Source organism: Agelaius phoeniceus, chromosome 33, assembly GCF_051311805.1.
Source record: "Agelaius phoeniceus isolate bAgePho1 chromosome 33, bAgePho1.hap1, whole genome shotgun sequence".
NCBI lineage: Eukaryota > Metazoa > Chordata > Aves > Passeriformes > Icteridae > Agelaius > Agelaius phoeniceus.
The window spans coordinates 1564690-1585806 of record NC_135297.1 but is presented as its reverse complement, the minus strand read 5'-3'; the positions used below and the strand labels follow the sequence as shown (position 1 = coordinate 1585806).

The 21117-nt window shown below is 50.7% G+C and overlaps 1 protein-coding gene and 1 long non-coding RNA gene across 2 annotated transcripts; both read left to right on the top strand.

Moving 5' to 3' along the window:
- Nucleotides 1-1700: 1700 nt before the first annotated feature.
- LOC129131910 (serine/threonine-protein kinase pim-1-like) lies at nt 1701-4088 on the top strand. The gene is made up of 5 exons (XM_054650895.2): nt 1701-2240; nt 2327-2377; nt 2607-2976; nt 3204-3380; nt 3647-4088. The coding sequence occupies exons 1-5, from the start codon at nt 1701-1703 to the stop codon at nt 3775-3777; spliced, it is 1269 nt and encodes a 422-aa protein (XP_054506870.2). The 3' UTR covers nt 3778-4088.
- Nucleotides 4089-4806: 718 nt separating this feature from the next.
- Nucleotides 4807-5293, top strand: LOC143696332 (uncharacterized). The gene is made up of 2 exons (XR_013185741.1): nt 4807-4885; nt 5171-5293. It is a non-coding gene; the product is annotated as an uncharacterized LOC143696332 (long non-coding RNA).
- Nucleotides 5294-21117: the final 15824 nt, after the last annotated feature.

The following is a 21117-nucleotide window of genomic DNA, read 5'->3' as shown; positions in this document are numbered from 1 at the left end:
CGCTTGCTAGTGTTAAAAACGCCAATCACTTGTTTCTAAAATTTTAAAAGTTTAATAATAATAAAATGGTTATAAAAATAGTAATGCAATTAGAGTAATAATAATTTGGACAAACTGAATTAGGACAATATGAGACAATAAAGACAAAGAGTTACGGACATCCGGGTACCTTTTTCTGGGCAGCACGAGCCCGAAAAAGGACCCCTGTTAACAAAGGATTAACCCTTAAAAACAATCCCCTGTTGCATATTCATACACTTCATACATGATGCATCAATTCCATTCAAATACAGGATTCTGTCTGGTCATCGTCAACTTCTTCCTCCAAGTCCTAACAGCGCCTTCGAGGCAGGAAGAAGTTGGTTTCTTCTGATAAGAGGGCCATAAATTCTTCTTCTCTGAAAGCTTTAGGTGTCCTGTGGCTGCTATCTCGCTGCGAGTCCTTTCTTTTTAAAAAAGTATCCTACATAGCATCGTTTCTATTTGAACAATTTTTATAACCTAAAACTATATTTAACACAGTACTTAAGAAAACTAATACAGCATTACTTTCTAACACAACACTTAGAATATTCATTTTAATATTTGAGAAAAGGCAATCATAAAATACATGCATTTTTCACACTAGGAAGGAACTAAAAAGATTTAATGATCAAAATTGGTAAAAAAAAAATGGGGGATTGTAATAAGTAGCAATACGTTTGTTCATTAATGAAATCAATAGCTAAATAATTATACAATATCAAAGCAATAACTAAATAGCTAAAACCGCTTGATTCTTAAATGCGCAGCCACATATGGTTGCTTGGCTTGCAGGAATCGTATAGTGCTTTGGGAATTCCATGGTAAAGATATACCTTATAAGGAAAAGTTCACCCAGAGGTCACAGAGGAAGGCTGTAACAACAATCCTTAAACTCACAAGAATTGCTTAGGCTTGCAGGAATCGTATAGTGTTCTGAAAATTCCACTGTATAGATATGCCTTATAAGGGAAAGTTCACTCAGCGCTTAAAGAGGAAGACTTGGAGCCTTCATCCCACGACCACCAGAAGGCAGAAAAAGACCCCCTAGCAACTGAACGAGCAAGAGCAAAAGACAGACCACGTCATCCCTGAACCCGGGAGAAGAAGGCAATAAAAGGTGAACCTTGGGGATAGGAACGGTGCGAGCCTAGAGGAGCGGAGACTCCCGGCCGCCCAGCGCTGAACTTTGCTTATTCTTGCTTGCATAATAATAATAATAAAAATAAAAATTGTATGATCCTTAAATCCAGTGAACTCGTTTATCACACCCATGAAATGTTGCGTCTCACGCAAAGAAGAAAGAAGCCACAAGCCAACACTCTTCTTTATTGCTACACTGTTTTCTTCGGTTACTTCTCTAATAGGAATGACTTTGGGGTGTGATTTGTTTGTTTCTCTCTTTCGTTCCTTGGGGCGCGCGGCGGCTCCTCCGTTGGGTTCGCGGGGCAACGGAGGAACGGCCGCGAGCTCCGGCGGCTCCACAGCAGCAGCAGCAGCAGCAGCAGCAGCAGCAGCAGCAGCAGCAGCAGCAGCAGCAGCAGCAGCGCTTTTCTCAATCGATTTTCCGATCGACTTTTCCCTCGCTCCGCATCGCCTTTTCCCTCCCACTCACTGTATTCCCGTCCCATTCCGTGCCGGGCCGTGCCGTCCGTGTTCCGCCTCTCCCAGCCCGGCTGATGCCGCGTCCCGCAAGGCGCCCCTCGGCGGGGCCGCCCCGTGCCCGCCCCTGCCCGGCCCGCCGTGGTTCCGCCTCGGCCGGGCTCTCTGCGTACCGGCTGTGGCGCCGCTGGAAGAGCCGCTTGCTCTGGTGCTGGCGGAGCATCGCGGTCTTTTGGCTCGGCCTGGCGCGGGCTCTGGCCCAGCCCCGGCCGAGGCCCCGGCCCCGAACGAAGCCCCTGCCGCGGTTCCGCCCGCAGCCGCTCCGCTGCCGCCCGGCGCCCGCCGCGTGGCCGAGAGCGTGGCCGGCAGCTTCCCCGCTCCGAGCTCCGCCGCTCGCCAGCTCGGCCGCCGGTCCGGAGCCGCCGCAGCCCGGGGCGGCTCGGCAAGCAGCAGCGCGCCGGGCGGGCGGGTGCCCCGGGCAGAAGAGCGGCAGCGCGGTGCCGCCCGCACGGGCGGAGAAGCCTCCCCTGGAGCAGCTCTACCGGCAGGGCCCGCTGCTGGGCAGCGGCGGCTGCGGCAGCGTTTACTCCGGGACCCGGCTCGCCGACGGCGCCCCGGTAAGAGACGGGGCCGGCTCGGAGGGCGGCGGCGGGCGGCGGGCGGCGGGCGACGAGCTCAGCCCGCCGCTCGCCTTGGTTCGCAGGTGGCCATCAAGCGAGTGTCCCGGGAGCGCATCTCGGAGTGGGCGCGGCTGGTGAGTGAGCGGGGCCAGCGGGAGGAGCCGGCGGGGCGGGCCAGGCGGGGCTGAGGCGAGGCCCGGCAGGGCGGCAGCCGGAACGCTGCGAGGGCAGCGAGTGTGGACTGAGCGGGGGCCACGCAGCGCCCCGGGCCGGGCCATGGCGAGCCGCGGCGGGGCCGGGCAGGGGCTGCCCGAGGCGCGGCGCAGCATCGGCCCCGCTGACGGCATCGCGGTCCCCCCGCAGCGCAACGGCGCCCTTGTGCCCCTGGAGCTGGCGCTGCTGTGGATGGTGTCGCGGCCTGGCTTCCGCGGCGTCGTGCAGCTCCTGGACTGGTTCGAGGTGCCCGAGGGCTTCGCGCTGGTCATGGAGCGTCCGCAGCGCTGTCAGGACCTCTGGTACTTCCTGCACCAGCGGCGGTTCCTGACGGAGCCCGTGGCGCGGGGGCTGTTCCGCCAGGTGCTGGAGGCCGTGCGGCACTGCAGCAGCCGCGGCGTCCTGCACCGCGACATCAAGGCCGAGAACGTCCTCGTCGACCTGGCCACGGGCGAGGCGAAGCTCATCGACTTCGGCTGCGGCGCGATCCTCCAGGACACGATCTACACCCGGATGTCAGGTGAGCCCAAGCCGAGGCCCAGCCGGGCAGCTGAGTTCCCCGCTTTGCTGGCAGAGGGGGAAGAGGGGGGAAGGAAGGAGGGGGAATCCTTCTTCAGCCAGCTGCAGCCAAGTTGCTTTTTGGCAGGGCAGGGGCTGGCTGCTGTGGAACGGGAGCTGGCTGGGAGGGAGGGAAGGAGGGCGGGAGGGAGCAGCATGGGCCTGATGAGCTGTGCCCGTGTCCCATAGGAACGCCGGAGTACAGCCCACCGGAGTGGATCCTCTTTGGCTGCTACCATGGCCAGCCAGCCACTATCTGGTCCCTGGGCATCCTGCTCTATGAGCTGGTCTGCGGGCACCTTCCTTTCCACACCAACAAGGACATCGTCCGGGGCCAGCTCGTCTTCCCACCCTGGGTGTCTCAAGGTGGGGATGCGCCTTCAAGGCACGAGGGGAAGAATGGGGTTGGGAGGGGCAGCTGGCACATAAGCATCCTGCTCTTGCAGCTGGTGAGGAGGTGGATCTCCTGGGCTTAGCTGGAGGAGGTGGCACCAGTGCCTCTGTGCTGGTGTCCTCCGCAAGAGAGGATCAATAGGAAGCTTTTGGGTGCAGCTCTGAGCACTGCTGGTGTTGCCTGGGCACTGTGGAATGTGGGAGAGCATGGACAGGAGCCTTCTGGTTTCTCTCTGCAGAGTGCCAGCACCTCATCAGGTGGTGTTTATCCATGGACCCCACACACAGGCCATGCTTGGAGGACCTTTTTGAGCATTCTTGGCTGCAGGAGCCCTGCCTGGCCCAGGCGACAGCAGAGATGCATCCCTGAGCACAGTAGGATCCAGGAGCCCAGCAAGCAGCAGCGGCACGCGTCTCGTGGCACTGGAAGAAAACCCCGGAGCGTTTCCCTGCGGCCGCAGCGCGGAGGAGAGAGCGCAGCCGAGGAGATGCTGCTTCCGCTGGTCCCCACGAGCTGTGGAGGGAGCGGCTCCGTGCTGCCCGTCCTATTGGAGAAGTGGTGGCAGTGCAGTGAAGGTGACACGGATTGGGACAGAGGAAACATCCCCCTGCAGCTCAATGGCATCGTGATGTCCCCGCAAGCCGAGGCACAGCTGGCGTGTTCTTCTGGAGCACGACGTGGAGCTTGGAACACCATACTGGACCTGGCCGCTGGTGGGGCAGAGCCAATTGGTTTTGGCTGCGGCCCCTGCCTGAAGGACACGCTCTGCACTCCGATGAAATCAAGATGAGTCCCCAGCCCGCACAGGGGCGGGGGGATGCTGGTGCTTCCAGGCATGGCAGGGCTCGGCCTGGCCACGTGCCGGAGGTTCCCTGCTCGGCGGCGCTGGGGAATATTAATTTTTCTGCCGGCCACTGAGCTGCTTTTTGGCGGGACAGGGGATGGATATTCTGGAAGGGGACCCGGCTCCTGGCCTTGCTGACAGCTTCTGCCAGCCAGCCTGGCACAGGCTGAGGCGGGGGCAGCCAGCCTGACAAAAGCATCCATCCATGTGGATGGGGGTGGCAGAAGGGGGGACGGGTTCTGAAGCCATGCCCCAGCTGGTCTGCTCTGTAGGCCCTTGAGGAAGGGGTGCGTTTACGGGCAGGAAAGGTGGGGATTTTCCCCACCCCTGGACAGGTTTAATTCTCACATGGAGTGGTCAGACCCTCCTCAGGCCTGTGAAACGGTGACAGGCTTTGTGCTTTTTCTTGTTTCCAGGTCTTGTTTTGAATTGACTTTCATGCAATTGTTCTTTTGTTTTCCCAGGAGGATTACACCTGGTGTCCAGACGGGACAGGGAAGCACCTGCAGCGTCCGTGGAGCGCGTCCAGTGCCAGCGCTGTCCCAGGGGCCACGGTCTGCAGGGACAGCCCCTTCCAGAAGGACGAGGACCTGGTTTGGGATCGGCTCCTCTCCTGGCAGCAGCTCCCCAGAGGTGGGCACCCGGCTCCACAGCTCGGCTGGCAGAAGAGCTCCGGGCAGACGGCAGTGGGCACACGGGCATCCCGCTCTTGCAGCTGCTGAGGAGGTTGCTGTGCCATGATTAAGCAGAGGAGGTGGAACGTGGCCTGCCCCGCTGCCCTTCTCTAAAAACAGAGAATGGGTCGGGAGGTTTGGGCTCTGAGCAGAGGCAGCAGCCTGGCCCGGGCACAGGCCATGGCGGGACAGGGGGACAGGAGCCTGCTGCCACTGACCGTGGCTCTCTGGTTTCTCTCCGCAGGCTGCCAGCACCTCATGCCATGGGAACGGCACCGCTCGGCCTGCCAGCCTGGGAGGGCTGGAGGGCAGCCGGTGTTCATTTGCTGTCAAAATAAATTTGTTTGGGTTTTTTTTGTCATCGTCATCATCAGAGCGTTTCTTTCCTCCTTTTCCAAGCTTTTGGCCTCCCTTTCTCCAGGGTAATCTTTTTGTGTCCTTCCTCAGCCTCTTGATGGCATTTGGCAGGGGGGGTTAAGCAACGTGAAAAATTCATCAACAGCTCCTGTTGCCAACTGCAGCAGCTCCTTCAAGAGCCCCTTCCAGTGAGGTCTGCATGTGCCTTGCAAAAGGAAGTGCTTTGCAGCCGTGGGGTTGTCACCCTGCTGCAAAAGCTGGGAGGAAATCAGAAATGGCAAAATGCCAATTTGGCTCAACCACCACCCAGGTTCTTCATCTTTTCCCTCTGCTCCGTGATAGGCAGGCAGGGCTGCACTCCAGGAAGGTTCAAGTTCTTGGTGCTCCCTGGCATCAAAGTGATCAAGTAAACTCTTGTATGCAGGGACTGCAACAGGGCTACTTGTCAGAACCCAGGAAATTCCTCTGGCTGCCCTGCAGGACTCGAGCCCCTGTCCAGGGGGCTCAGAGTCCTTGGCACAGAGCCCAAGACCCCTGTGCCTTTGATTTAGCCCTTGGATAAAACGATTACCAACCTTATATGAAGAATTGCGAGCCATGAAAGTTTAAGTAGAATGATAGTGAATTTATCAGGGGATGAAAAATAGATTTTTGGGGTTTCTAGAATGGGGATTCAGGGGGCAAGATGGAGCAATCGGGGCGTGTCCAGCCTTTCTCCTTCTTCTTCTTGGCCTCCATCTTCTGCTGTGATGTTGGCACTTTTAGATTGGTCTAGAGTAGAAGCTCACTGTCTAACATAGGTGATAGGTATTGGAAAATAATTGTAAATATCGTACATGTAGTTTTTAGTATAAAAAGATAACACCGCCTCGGGGCAGGCAGAATGCCTCTGACTGTCTTGCTGAGCGGACATCGTCAGGACAGGAGAAAGAATTTTATAGATAAGATACAAGAAACAACCTTGAGACCAAGAATGGAAGAGCTCTGACTCCTTCTTTGAGCGCTGGGCTGGGAAAAGAGACTTTCTAACGTATATCAGGGTCACTCTGACCAGCTAGAGATCCGAAGATCCCCTAAGAAATATTTTTTGGGTCCTTTTAAATGTTGTTATTTTCTTATATATGTTCAGCTGTTCTAAGAAGTTACTTGCAAGGTCTCTAGGAGAAGATTTTTTATTAAATAAAGAAGGGGGAGTTGTGGGGGCCAGAGATCCAGCCAGAGAAGAGTTTGCTGTGCTCCCCTGGAGGGCCAACTCCTGACCCACTGACTTTTTAGTCAGGGCGAGCAAATATGACCCCCAGCTGCCTTTGCAACTTTATGTTGATCCCCCAGTACTCATTGGTCCTTCCCTTTGTGTTCTGCCCCTGAGCCCTTATCCCATTGGTTACCAGTTTTGTCCCGCCCCTTGCCTTCCCTATAGAATCCCGTTTTTCCCTGGTTCTGAGAGTTTCTGTCCCTGGCTCCCTATGCAGAGTGCCCTGCTCTTAATAAAGGCTTCTTCTCTGTGGAATGCCATGCAGAGCTCCAGCCTTTTTTCTCCGTGTCACCTGAAGAAGGAAGCTGAACATCACACGCTGGTCTGGGAGGAGGATGTGCCTGTGCCCCTGAGCTGTCCTTCTTAGGAGGCTCTTCAGGAAGGTTGTGGCACCCTTACCACGGCCACCCTGCCGCCACAGCAAGCAAGAGCCTCAGCAATGCCCTTGTTCCTAGAGGCTGTTCTTGTTCACTTGCTACTGATGAGTAATTTGGGATCACAGCCACCAGGACAGTCCTGGAAGCCCTGGAAGTTACCTGCTGAAATACTCAGCATCAGTCAATTAACAATACAGAGTGCAATACACATACTCCAGCCACATGGCTCTGTCCCATCAGCTTCTCCGTGACTGGATGTGACCCGTTTGGGGATTTCTGCTCTTTGGGCATTTGTTTCCTCTTGCATTTCATTGGATTGAGGCAGTTGTTGCATATAGGTTTTATGGGCAATTTTTTTTCCTCCATAGGGAGAGTAGAAAAGAATACAGGGAGAGTAGAATAGAATACAGCAGCATGCTTAGTTGGTTTATTAAAATCAATGAGTTAGAAAGCAGTAAGCAGCTATGGAACTGAGGGAAAGGGAATATTAATAGACTATGATAAAACACTCCACAGAAAACACAATTATGCTAAAGAGTCTCCTTCTCCTTTTGCAGAAAGGCCCCTCACCGAGGACATAACCAGGGTGATACAGAAAGCTGCACCAAGAGCTTGTGGGGGGAAAGGGAGTTCTTTGTGTTGTAATGCCTATGGAAATTCTGTGCAGTGACAGAACTCTTGTAAGAGCTGTAAATTGGTACAATGCCTTCAGGCCTAAATTCAAGCTAGAAGCATGCTCCCAGATCAGCAACCTTTCTGTCACTGCTCTTGGACTGCAGCTTCAGAAACAGGCAAAACAGACCTCAGCTTAGAAAATCTAAAAGCTCCTTTTCGGTTCCTTGATCAGGTTCAGGATATACTAGATTGCCAAGCAGTATGGATTCTATTTGCCACCTGTATGCCAGTTGTCTTCTGTTAATTGGGCAGTTTTCCTTCTCTCTTCCATAGCCAATCCTCCCTCCAGGGGAGACATCTGCTGATAATGGGCTATTGAATGTCACTGCATGGCTGATAAGAACTACAGCATCCCATTGGGAGATGCTCTGCCCAGAGGGAGGAGCCAAGCATTCCTACCTGGATATCATCTTGAAATTCTGGAACACCAGCACAGCTTCTCCACTGGATTTCCCAGAAGAACAGCAGCTGCCTCTTCCACTGGATCTTCAGAGGAAGACTACACCTTTCTACAGGATCCCCGCTCCAAGAGAACCACACCTGACACTCCAGGAGGGCTGCAGCCACAATTCCAATTGGACTGCTACCAACACCCTGACCCACAGGGTGTCAGGTTGTATTCTGACTCTGTCAGTGCTGTTTTGGTTTACTGCATTCTTTATTTTATCTTTTTATTTTCTTCCGTAATAAAGAACTGGTTTTTTTGATTTTTACCTGAGAGCCCCCCTTAATTTAAAATTCATGACAATTCAGAAGGAATGGATTTACATTTTTCCATTTCAAGAAAGGCTCCTGCCTTCCTTAGCAAACACCTGTCTTTCCAAACCAAGACAGAGGAGCCACCTGTGTTATACATGTAAATACTTAACACAAAAAAAGCAAGAGCCTCAAAAAGGCAAAACAGCTTGGTAATTTGTAGAAAGTAACTTGGATCAAAAATAAAATGTGTTAATAGATCGGTCTGAAGATGACATTCACAATTTTCCTGGTGATATTGTGCACTGTACTGTAACAGTGGATAGTAACTGAACATAGCCAGTAGGATAACTGGATATGCTTTTCAAACTTAGTATTCATTGAATTATTCATTGAATTCTCATCCTTCTGTACACTTCAGCTCTGCTGTAAACTTCAGAGACATTTTTTCACAAGCTTCTAACAAGTTACTCTGGATCCATAATTCCTGAGACCAAAGGGAGTCCAAATGCCAAGTGGGATTACTCTTTCTCAAAGCCTGGAGTCACACAGAATGAAGCAGTACTTAAATCATCGTGTGCATCCCAGACACATAACAGTCCAGTTACTGACCATCTGCAATAATTTTTTGACTTTTGCTACAAATTACCTTCAAGAGTAAGCTACAAATAATATCTTGAACCTGTTTAAATTCAGGGATGGCATTACAATTGCCCTAAAAAATTCGAAGGGGACCTAGTGCTGTTGCAGTAATACAAGAGAACTGTAAGTGAGGATTACTAGTTGTTATTCATATTAGGTAAAAATGGATCAGCTCAGCTTTGCAAAGCAAGAAACAAGTCATGGAGAATTGAAATGATGGAGTTGGGACAGTGTAGCCAGTCTGCTTTTTGTGAGAGATGCTCTTAAGCAGTGGCAGCAGTAATGTACTCATCTCCTGTAACTTTGCTCCTGGTGATCTACTATCCACTTCTGCAATTTTTTCTGCTCTTTTTTTTTCTTTATTTCTTCAGCTGAGTACCAAAAGGAAACACAGAACTGCAATGTTGCTACCAAAATAATAGATCTTTTTTTTCAAACTAAAAAATACTCGGAACTTTTAGAAAACACAACAGAAGTGTTGCAAAGTATAAACAATACAAGATATTGAAGAGTATTTTGACATTATACTACATCAGCCGAAGAAATGGATAGTAGGGCTTGAGGAACAAGGATAGAAATGAAGTTTTGTTAAAAGGGCTTATTTTGGTCTCTATGTGGTAACTGCCATCACCCTGATGTAAATACTTCACAATCTATTTAAATTTTCCTAGGTTGTATTATTTTGCAATCTGTTGCAGTGTGTTTTGTTAAGTTATTAGGTTGGTTTGTTCCAATGCCCTTCTGTCTGAAAATGGTTCTGCCCCAGTTCTCCCTTCCCGCCTTTGGAGCTGTCTGTCTTCCTGGTTCCACCCCAGCCAACAATGTATCCCCTAAACTCCGCCCTGGTTTCCCTGGAAACCCTTGGATCTTTTCTTCTGATCCCTCCCCAGTACCCTGCCAATCACTCTCACTGCCCGCCCTTACTGCTAGAATGTTCCAGCAGGGGAGTTCGATGGTTGGCTGAGGAACCGGGGCCCCTCCCCCGAATGTTTCCCGTTGGTGTTGCCCACGTGTCAATCCCTTGGACCCCACTCCCCACTACACCCCCATTGGCCCAATGCCTGGCACCTCCCTACGCGTTAAAACTTGCTGTCACCCCTTCCCCCCGTCTTCTCCTGTCGGTCCCTCCAGGATTCATTAAAGCCTGGATTAAGCCACAGTTGGTGTCCGCCGTCTTCTTTCCGCTGGTTGCAGCCTTTACTAGACTCCGTCCTGCACAAGGTGTGCCTACAGCCGGAAGCTGGGCACTGCCTTAGGCGCTATCCCGAAGCCAGCTCTCAGGAGAAGTGCCCCCTCGTGCTGCTAGCAGTGCTGGAGCTAGCCGGACGCTGACAACTGAGTCACACTGCTGCAGCAATCAGCTATGATTTTTTAAATTTCTCCTGCACCCATAACTGAATGGTCTGAGCACAATCTCCAAACAAGACAAATGGTAAAGTAGCAAAGGGCTGCAATAACTGAGCAGCCAACAGGATAAGCCACACTGGCATCTCTTGGCTTTGCCAAATCCTCTCTGAGTGCTTTCGTTTCTTTTCCTTTTGGTTTAAAATGCAACACATTTTCATTCCTTCTGATGACTCACCTCTGAAAGAAAAAGGCAGTAGCTGTTTTTGGCAGGGTAAGTTGCATTTGCAAATTGGCTCACCTTGTTGGCAGCAGAACTGCATTTTTTCTTATCAAAGCTGCTCATCAGCTTGAGTGGGGAGAAGGTGCAAAAGGATGAGAGAGGCTGGTGCAGCTCTGATGGTGTGAGGATCCAATGGTGCCAAGAGCTGGAAGGTGAAATCCCTTTTCTTGAGTTCAGGGTCAGTAGGGAAAGGGAGGGTGTGCCTGAGAGCTCAGTTCTGTCAGCCATATTCACCTGGTAAAAGTTTTTTTTCCTGCACCTGTGTGTGTGGCCAATGCCAAGGGATGGCAGCTCTTTCTGTTGTGGGGGCATTGCAGCCTCCAGCTGCAGACTGTGCAACCTGAGCTGCATTGAAATGTGTTCTCCAGGGCTCCGTTTTGGGGCTGGTCCTGGTTAACATCTTTATTGATCTGGAGGAGGGCATTGAGAGCACCCTCAGTAAATTTGCAGATGCCCAGTTGGGTGGGAGTGTGGATCTGCTGGAGGACGGGAAGGCTCTGCAGTGAGACTTGGACAGACTCGATCAATGGGCCAAGGACAGGGGCGTGAGGTTCCACAAGGCCAAGTGGCACATCCTGCAGGTCACCAGCCGCCTCAGGGTGAGCCAAAGTGTGCCCAAGGGGGCAAGAGGCCAATGGCACCTGGCCTGGATCAGCAGCAGTGTGGGCAGCAGGAGCAGGCAGCGCCTGCCCCTCTGTGCTGGGCACTGCTGAGGCCACACCTCGAGTGCTGTGTCCAGCTCGGGGCCCCTCGGGAAAAAGGACATTGAGGGGCTGAGTGTGGCCAGAGAAGGGCAGCAAGGCTCACAAAGGCTCTAGAAAACATGGCCCATGAGGAGTAGCTGAGGGAGCTGGGTTTGTTCATACTGGAGAAGAGGCTCAGGAGTGTTTATAAGCAAAAAATCTGCCAATTTTTTTGTGAGAAAAAAGTTACAAAAACTAGTCAGAGCAGTGTTGCTGCTAAAGTGCTACCTGTTTGTTATGATAATTATGAGTCATTGTCATTAATGGTTCTTTTTTCTGTATCAGTAAAGGCCCTGGCTAGGGCTACTCCCGAGACAGTGAAGGGAGAGGACCTCCCCAGACAGTGAGGAGAAGGGACGAGAGGTAGGAAGGGGCCATGCAAAACAACCTCAGGACCAGCATGCCATGAGAAGCTACTACTCCAAACTTACTGAAAAAAACCCCAAAACAACGAGCCAATATAAAGTTGGGAAATTGGAGTGATGTCTGGACGTGAGGAACAGAGTGCTGGGCCTGCAGAGATGCTGAAAACCTTCATTGCCCCTCACCCTGAGCAGAAAATCCTCTGAAACCAGGACCCAGAGAGAGAGAAAAATGCTGTAGAGTTCAACATCTGGGTCATGCCCAAAAGGCTCCCACAGGGGCTGGACCCCCAGCTCTGCCCCTAATGGACAAAGCTGCGCAGATCCTCCTCCTCTGAGTCACCCTGGGAGAGATAATGGAGACTGCAGACCTGTTGAGCTTCCCAATCTTGAGCTGATCACTTTTAATAAAGGCATTAAAAGCAGAAAAAGTCTCCTGCCCTGTTTATTTCAGCTGGGGGTTTGTCCGGGATAGCCACGCCAGAAGAGGACACCGGGAGTTGCCATCTTGGACCTCGAGGACAGCTGGCCATCAGGACCAGAGAGATCGGCTTGGGACCAGTGACGCTGAGGAGCTCCGGACTGGTGAGAAATCCGGTGGCGGGAGTAGGAGAGGAGCGAGTGTGTGTGTGAGTGAGACGAGGGCCGGACCCTCGGAGCGAGAGTGGACCCCTCAGTGCCGCGTTTCCGGACTCCTGCGAAGGGCCCGGCCGGGAACAGGGGAAGCGCATGGAATCAGCGTGAGTGAGTCGTCTCCTAAGGGGGAGAGAGGGCCCCCCCTCCGGGCGTGCGGAGGAAATAGTTGTATGAGTGCCACGCACCCCCAAAAGGCCTGACAGAGGGAAGTCAGGCAGATTGCAAGTCCCAAGGAGGGTTCGGGCAAGCTCACAAGCCCTGCAGGCAAATTCAGTCCTGACAAAGGGGTCAGGCACAAATCCCAGCGAAGGAAGCTGGGGTTTGTTTTTAAGTCCTGATACAGTGAGGCCTGACATTAGTAAAGTTAGGCAATCAAGAGATCAGGCGGTTGTTTCAGTGTAAAGTCCTGAGCATCAGGCAAATTAATTTTTCTTGAGATTACCTCTCAGTAGAGGCACCTTTGGGATTTTTTTCTGTTGAGACCCGAAAAATGGGAGGGTGTAATAGTAAAAAGACAGGCAAGAGACTGAGGAATATACCTCCCAATAGCCCCTTGGGGGAACTGTTAGAGAAATGGCATTCTATAGAGGCCACAGAGGGATTAGATAAGGTGAAGATGATCCACTATTGTGTAGAAGTCTGGCCAGAATTAGAGGTGCAAGGAGGATGGCCTTGGTGTGGGACAAGGGACAAGTGGATGAGCCAACAACTGAGTCATTGTCTGACAGCTCGAGGAGATACTGATCCTGAGCAATTATTGTATGTAGCTTCCTGGTTAAAGAACGCTATTGGGGATGAAGGGGTGCGAATTTGTAAGGTACAGAAGAAGAAAGAGGGGAATGAAGGAGAGGATGCTGGAATTGGTAAAAGATGGGACCCCCTGGATTATTTGCCTCCTTCTGCCCCTCCACCTTATAATCCTCTTCCTCGGGCACCTCAAATGGCAGGTCCGGTTCTTCCCCCGGCTGCCATCTCATTACCGCCTGCTCAAATTCCTCCCTCTACCTCTTAGGCTTCCCCTATGGTAGACCCAGTATCTCCCCTAGTAACCACTCCCTCACCACCCCCTTTGGCTCCTCCAGTTCCTTCTGCACCACCACAAGTGCCTGCCTACCCCACCTGCTGCATTCTCCACCCCTTCTCCAGCTCCACTTAATACATACCCAAGCTCTTCTCCCCCTCCTATTGCTGTCCCTTTACCTCCTCCTAGCTGGGACACAAATGTCTCCTTGCCCAGTAAACAGCTATCACCAAATACACCTGCTGATCTGCAGAAAGTTCAGGGTAACCCTGATTTCCCTCAAACTGGTAGCATGGTGCCTGAAGATGGGCCGTGCTGCAGTACCAGATCCAAGACCTCCAAGGCAGAGAGACTTTTTCCCCTTAGAGAAGTTCCTATAGGAGGAGTAGTGGGAGGTGTTGGCTTTGTGGATGCTCCTCTAACAGCTTCTGAGGTGAGAGGATTCAAGAAAGAGTTAGGGCATTTAGTTGAGGACCCAGTGGGCATAGCCAACCAAGTGGATCAATTCTTACGCCCAAATATCTACACTTGGGGGGAGATGAATTCCATTCTAAATATATTCTTTTCCCCAGAAGAGGTCCAGATGATTAGGGCAGCTGGCATAAGAATTTGGCAGAAAGAGAACTGTCCAGGACCCCAAGTGCCATCAGGTGAACAGAAATTGCCACTGACAGATCCCAGCTGGAACCCTAACCAGGAGGAAGGGAGGAAGGCCATGATGGAATATAGGTCTTTGATAATTCAGGGATCAAAGAGTCAATTCCCAAAGGAACTAATACCAAATTGGCATTTGAGGGGGCACAAGAGAAGGATGAAGCTCCTGCTGCTTTGCTTAATCGCCCAAAGCAGAACTTCCAATTGTACTCTAGAATAGACCCAGACACCACAGAAGGTCAAGTGCTACTAAAAGTCCAATTTGTTACCAAATCTTGGCCAGATATATGGAGAAAACTAGAAAAAATCAAAGATCTGCAAGAGAAGGACAGAAAGAAGTTGTTAAGAGAAGCATTGAAAGTGTATTTAAGGAGAGACGAAGAAAAAGCAAAGGCCAAGGCCAAGATCATGGTTGCCGTAGCTAAAGAAAGTCTGGGGTGGGTGGGTCCACCACCAGGAGGAGGCAAAGATAGGCCAGGATTGTCAGGTACAAGAGAGATAGAGAGACCTCAAGTCCCTTTGAGTGAATGACACTGCTATTATTGTGGAGAGGCAGGAGACGTCAGGAAGTTTTGTAGAAAGCTCAGTCTCGATGAGGCAATAGCCAGGGAACAAGAAGCCTTGGAGAGGGTTCTTAGAGGTGATGATTAAAGGTGTCAGGGGCTTTACACTTTAGGGGACCCAATGCAACATCTAGAAAAGCCCTTGGTAAACACTGAGATGGGACCCCTAAAGGATTTGGATTTTTGGTTGGATACAGGAGCAGATAAATCCTGTTCTCAACAAAGTACCAAAAAGTATAGTAAAATACCCAAAAACATCTGAGGTTAGACAAAAACAGCTAGGTAGAAGGATATCCAATAGCACTAGGACTGGACAGTAGCACTAAGCTTGTAATAAGTGATGTGAAAGTAAAAGGTACCTTATTGTTGTCTTGTGTGTGTGAGAGTGAGTCACAAACAAAGTCAGCCTCAACTTCCCGGGCAGGTAGGAAGGGGGGCAGTAGAAAGAGTGTGTGTGACCTGCAAACCAGACCAGTGTTCCCCGGTGTGTGAGGGGGCCGTAGCTGTAAGAGCGTGAGTGACACGCAGGCAGCCTCACAGGTGAACGGGCACCGGAGGCAGCAGAGCCAGGGCCCTTCCAGAAGGCCCGGAGATACTGAGAGCTGGAGGCCAACCCCAAGGCCAGGTGGGGCCACAGGGACCCGTGATTTTCTGGCAATAAAGATCCACTTTGTGTCTTGAGGGTGTGAAGGAATGTGTGAAGGTGAATGAGAAATAAAAGTGAGTGAATGTAGACGAATGAAAGTATAGGTAATGTGGATTGTGCATTGTAAGTTTTACCACATCTCCTTGGAGGGAGGTGTATTGTGTTGAAAAGCAGTGTGGGGAAAAAGTTTGTTTTAGATGCAAGGGGTTGAAAGAAAAGTGGTATTTAAGCTGTTAGTGAAAGTGAAAAACAGAGGCAGGGGATGAATAGACAAGATCTTGAAAATTGAACAGAAAACCAGTAAGTTAGATGCCGAGAAAAATGGGAGAATAAAAGCATGCTAGAAAAGATACCCCCAAGACAGCCCTTTGGGAGTTAAGTTAGCTAACAGAAATACAACTTCTTGCAAAATACAGAGTAGGCAGAAATTGATGAGAGAAACATGCAAGCTATGGAAAAAGGGAAATTAACAAATTATACATAACATTAACCCAAGAAATTGGGTTTTGATAAAATCATAGTAGACCATTAATGCCTATATTTGAAAGCCCCTTTCAGGTACTCCTCATTGCTAATTCGACTGTGCGGACCAGAGGAAAACGTTGGACCCACATCATCAGATTCCACACCACTCTCACCCCCTGGCATTGGACCAAGATTCAACATCAGTTTCATGCCCTGGCATTGGACCAGACTCCACACCACTCTCCCTCTGGGATTGGACCAGACTCCACACCACTCTCCCTCTGGGATTGGACCAGACTCCACACCACTCTCCCTCTGGCATTGGGTTGGATTCAATGTCAGTTTCACCCCCTAGCATTGGACTGGATTCCACATGACTCACCCCCTAACTCAGGACAGGAGTCAACCACATCACGAGTTAATTCACCTGAGTATACCATTATCAAAAGGACCAAAAGACTTAAAGTTGACTCTCAAAAGGAAGAGCCCAAAAGACTGATGAACTGAATAAGAAAAGAGTTTGGTATCAAAACCATACCTTATCTTAAAGTGTTATAAGACAGTTCTGTGTTTAAAATAAGTTTGTAAAAAGTTAAAGACTGTTAATAAGTAATTCTGGTTAAGTTCCCCCAGTTTACTTCCAAAGACTCCAGGTTAATCCTCTACAGACCACTCCCCTAAGAGAAACCAAAATGAGTAAGGAACGGACCAAGAGAAGTTTAACCAGAGAAGTGGGTAGAAGGGACTCTAAAGAGCTTGGAAGCTTCTTCTTGGTAAAGTTCCCCAAGAGGCAAGGCCGGGTGGGCCGGTTGTGCCAGATGACCCACACCAGATTCTTGGGAAGAGCAGTAATGATGGCTCTAATTGCTGGTGGTGCTCTGGGGAGCCCAAGAGAGCCATGCAGTGAGTGCTACCAACCCCTCTATGAGGAGGAAGAAGTGAGATCCTTGTCTAGAGTCCACACCAATTCTAACCCGAATTGTGTTAACCTCCCCCAATGTATTGGATATTCCAGAATGCCACCACTTTTAGGCAGCAACTCCTGGGAGAGTGCCCTGTAGGAGAAACCTGGTTGTGCTTGAATGTGATGCTACTGAAGCAAGCCTGGTACATCAGGACAAAGAGAAAGAGACAGTAAAAGCAATAAGAGAACAAGACCATTTAGAGATACCCCGAGGTAAGAACCTATTCATAGATTCAGGGAAAAAAGTTAGCCACAAACTAAATTTAATTGATTGTCGAGTTTGTACCCAGATGACCGAAATTTGGCCATGGGAGAAGATTAATCTAAGGCTATTAGAAATCTGTAACTGGATACAGAATAACTCAGAATTTAGTATTAATTTAGTATTAAGGGGTACAGTACACCAGTAAAAAGAATGGTCTGTAAAAGGCATTTAGCAGTAAAGAACTCTGCTACCCGGTGGATCCCAAGAGATCCAAATAGATTTTGGTCTGTTGAAAGAAAAGAAAAGAACAAGTGTATATCTACCATGAAGCATATGAATTTTATGAGTATACTGAAGAAGGGATAAACCCCTTTTGGGGAATGAAAGCCATTTCTAAATATTGGAAATGTCCAACAGAACCTAAGCATACATTTTGGGGGGGCCCCTAAACACCTGTTTTGGATCTGTGGTACTACAGCATACACTAAATTGCCAGGAGACTGGTCTGGCAGTTGCACCATTGGAATGATAAAACCAGCTTTCTTTTTATTACCCAAAGAATCTGGATCAAGTTTAGGAGTTCATATATATGATGATTTAAGAAAAACCAAAAGGAGGAGGCAAAGTGCAATAGAAATTGGGGGAATCCAAGATTGTAAGAGCCAGGTTCGGACCCCAAGAAAAATTATCAAGACTTATGGCCCAGCCACCTGGGCTCAAGATGAGTCCTGGGCTTATTGGAACCTGATATCTATGTAAAACAGAATCATCAGGCTCCAGGCAGTATCAGAGATGAAGAGTGCAATCATTAGAAACATCTCAAATGAAATAAAAAAACTAGCATATGTAAGTAACCAAGAACAGACTCCTACACTTGATTCCACTTGGTGGGACAACCTATGGACTTTCAAAGGAGATTGGTGGAAAAAGGTAGCTTTCTTCACTGTGTGTACACTTGCTGGTTTGCTCTTTTTATCATGCTTACTTCCCTGCTTAATTAAAAATGGTAATATCTGCCATGCAGACCAACCTAGGGATCTCTGAAGAAATTAACCTGAAGAAACCAGAAAAGGTAATAAAGTTAACAAAGGATTAACCCTTAAGAACAATAGCCCGTTGCATATTCATACACTTCATACATGATGCATAAATTCCATTCAAATACAGGATTCTGTCTGGTCATTGTCAACTTCTTCCTTCTAATCCCAACAGCGCCTTCAAGGTGGGAAGTTCATTTCTTCTGATAAGAAGGCAATAAATTCTTTTCCTTGAAAGATTTAGGTGTCCTGTGGCTGCTGTCTGGTGTGAGTGCCTCATTCCTTTCTTAAATAAAACCACTAACATAGTTCTTATTTTAAATGCCAAAGATACCTTCTAATTGCAAAACTACATTTATTATTAAAATGCCAATACTAATCAATACATCAAAATATATATTCATCACTACTAATCAATACATCAAAATACAGATGGTAAATATCTGTGTAGAGCCATATAATAGGCACTTTTCACAATTCCCTTCATTAATTAATTAATATCTATAGGCTATTTATTTCTTCCTCTTTATGCTAACTAGTTATATTTGTAGTCTCTTTGTCATCTTTTTTATCATATTTTTCTTCGATATAGTCAAGAGGGGGAACTTTGGGGTCCATGGAGACATTTCTGGGGCTCATTTGGGGCAGTTTTGGGTCTGGGGAGGGAATTCAGAGAGAACTTGAGGGTCTAGAGGACACTTGGGGGAGCCGGGTGGGCACTTGGACGGGGCACTGAGGGATTCTGAGGGACAGTTCGGAGTCCAGGGGGGCCCTTGGAGGTCAGGGAGGGGAATTTGGGGCCCTTTGGGGTCCGGGCGGGCCCTTGGGGGGCTCGAACGGGGCTCTCTGGGCCGCGGGGGGTGATGGGAGTTGTAGGCGCGGGTATCATACGGTTTAACAGTGCCGCGGAGCATCACGGGAGTTCTTGGCGCAGCTGCAATGGCTCTCGGAGGGGCGCGGGGCATGACGGGAGATGAAGTACCGGCTGGAATGGCGCTGGACGTGCGCCGCGGAGCATGATGGGAGCTGTAGTCCCGGAAGTGGTTGGAACGCGATGTTTGGGGGTCCGGGAAGGCTCTTGGGGGACACTTTTGCGTCCGAGCCGCGACTTGAGGTCCTCGGGGGAACGTAAACGGTTCGGGAGCCCTTGGGGGGAGTTCGGAGAGTTCTAACCGGGCTCTTTAGGGCACGGGAACGGCAGGAGTTTTAGGCGCGGGACTGTGTTCTGAGGGGCTCTGGGGCCGCGGGGAATAAGAGGAGATGAATTTCCAGAAGTGGCTGTACCGGGCATCTGTGCGGTTGGGAGCACTCAGGGGGTACGGGGACGCTTTTGGTTCGTCCCGAATGGGCGCTGAGGGGGCGCTGAGGGATCCTTCAGGGTCTGGGGGACACTTATGGGAGAGATGGGGGCGGATCCCGGGGTTCTGTGGAGCGCGGGGCATGACGGGCGTTGCAGTCCCGGCTCCAATGGGGATCGATTGGGCCGCGGGGCATGATGGGAGTTGTAGGCAAAAAGAAAAATGGCGGCCCCACCAGGCACCGCCCCCGAGACACCCATCCCGGTGCTGATTGGCTGCGGGCAGTGACAGGCGGGAGACTCAAAAATGGATACGGGAAGAGCCCATTCAACCTCTCCAGTCCCTCCCAGTACAGACCAGTTCATCCCCAGTACAACCCCGTTCATCCCAAGTAGAACCCAGTACAACCCCAGTGTCCCTCCAATCCCTCCCAGTACAGCCCAGTCCCTCCCAATACACCTGAGTCCATTCCCAGTCCCTCCCAGTTCCTCCCCAATGTCATCTACAGGATGCCCCAGTGTCTCCAAGTCTTCCCCACAATGTGCCCAGTCTCCCCACTTTGCACCAGTAGTGCCCAGTATCACTCCCAGTATGTCCCAGTGTCTCCCACAGTGTTCCCAGTGTTCCCCAGTATGTCCCAATCCTCCCCAGTGTTTCCAAGGACAGTTTAATTTCTCACGGTGGCCATGGCAGCCAAACCCAGCAGTGAGGTCAGTGCAGTGCCCATGGCCACAGCCCCTTGCAGTGGCCCAGTGCAGCTTGGGCTGATGATCCACCCTCACAGCTGGCCCAGGGCAGCTCTGCAGTGGCTTTGGTGGCCCCTTGGGCTGGCACACACCTGAGCAGTGTGTCTGTTTTCAGTGCAGAAACTCAGGAGTTTCAGATTGCTTCAAAAAATACAAAAAGTGAAAACCCCTCTTAGGCTGGGTGCAGCCAGCTCTCCAAGCACAGCAGGTCCCAGGGGAGTGAGGACAGACAGGATGGGGCTGGGCACTGTGGAGCAAGGTTGTCCACATTGGGTCAGAGCTCCAGGCACAGCTTCTGTGAGCAGGCCAGAGCTGCTGAGGAGAGACCCTGGGTCAATATCAATCACAGAATGCTGAAACTACTTCTGGTCTAAAAAGAAATAAAATAAAAATACATCATTTAAAATAGGAATGTCAGTTTCTGAAAAGTTCTTTGAAATCTTTTTCCATCACTGGACTAGGAAAACTCTAATGACCCTCTCAGGGCTTTGGTGTTGTTTACATCAGACTCAGTCCCTGAGATCCTGTTTAAAAAACATCTCAAGAACTCAAAGATAAATTTAGACTCCAAAGTTCCTTGAAGTTTTAATGGGTCCCACTGAGGGACATGACTGAGAAAGAGTCCCCAGGTTCCAGGTAGAGCAGAGCACTGGAGGCAGTGATGACAGCTGGGGACAAACAAGGCCAAGGTGTCTCTGGTGCTGAGCAAAGCTGGATGTGTTTGAGGAATGCAAAGGGCCAAGGCCTGAGCCCCAGGGCCTGGCCAGGCAGATGCTGTCCCTCCCTCCTTGCTCAGGGCTCTTGCCGGGATGGGCACTGGCATGTGGGGATGTGCAATGCCAAGGGCAGGAGCATGGGGCGGCCCCTGCCAGGCTGCTGAGCAGGGACAAGGAGGCCATGAGGCCCCAGGCCTGCAAGGGTCACTTGTCCCCTCCTCACGGCTCAGGCCCAGGCCCAGCAGCCATGGCCAAAGTGCTGCCCAAGTTGGCTCTGGCAGGGCTGTCTTGCAGCTGCTGCCCATGCCTGTGCCCTGTGCAGCCCAGGCTGTCCTACGGTGTCCCTGCCCTGCGCCTCTGTCCCTGCAGGCTGTCGGCATCCCCCGCCTGCCCCACCTGGCTGGGCCCTTCCTTTGCTGACAGCTCTGCCTCCTGCCTGCCTCTGCCTGCCCACACAGAGCCTGGGGCTGATACCAAAAGGGTTCATTCCATTTTTACCCTGCCTG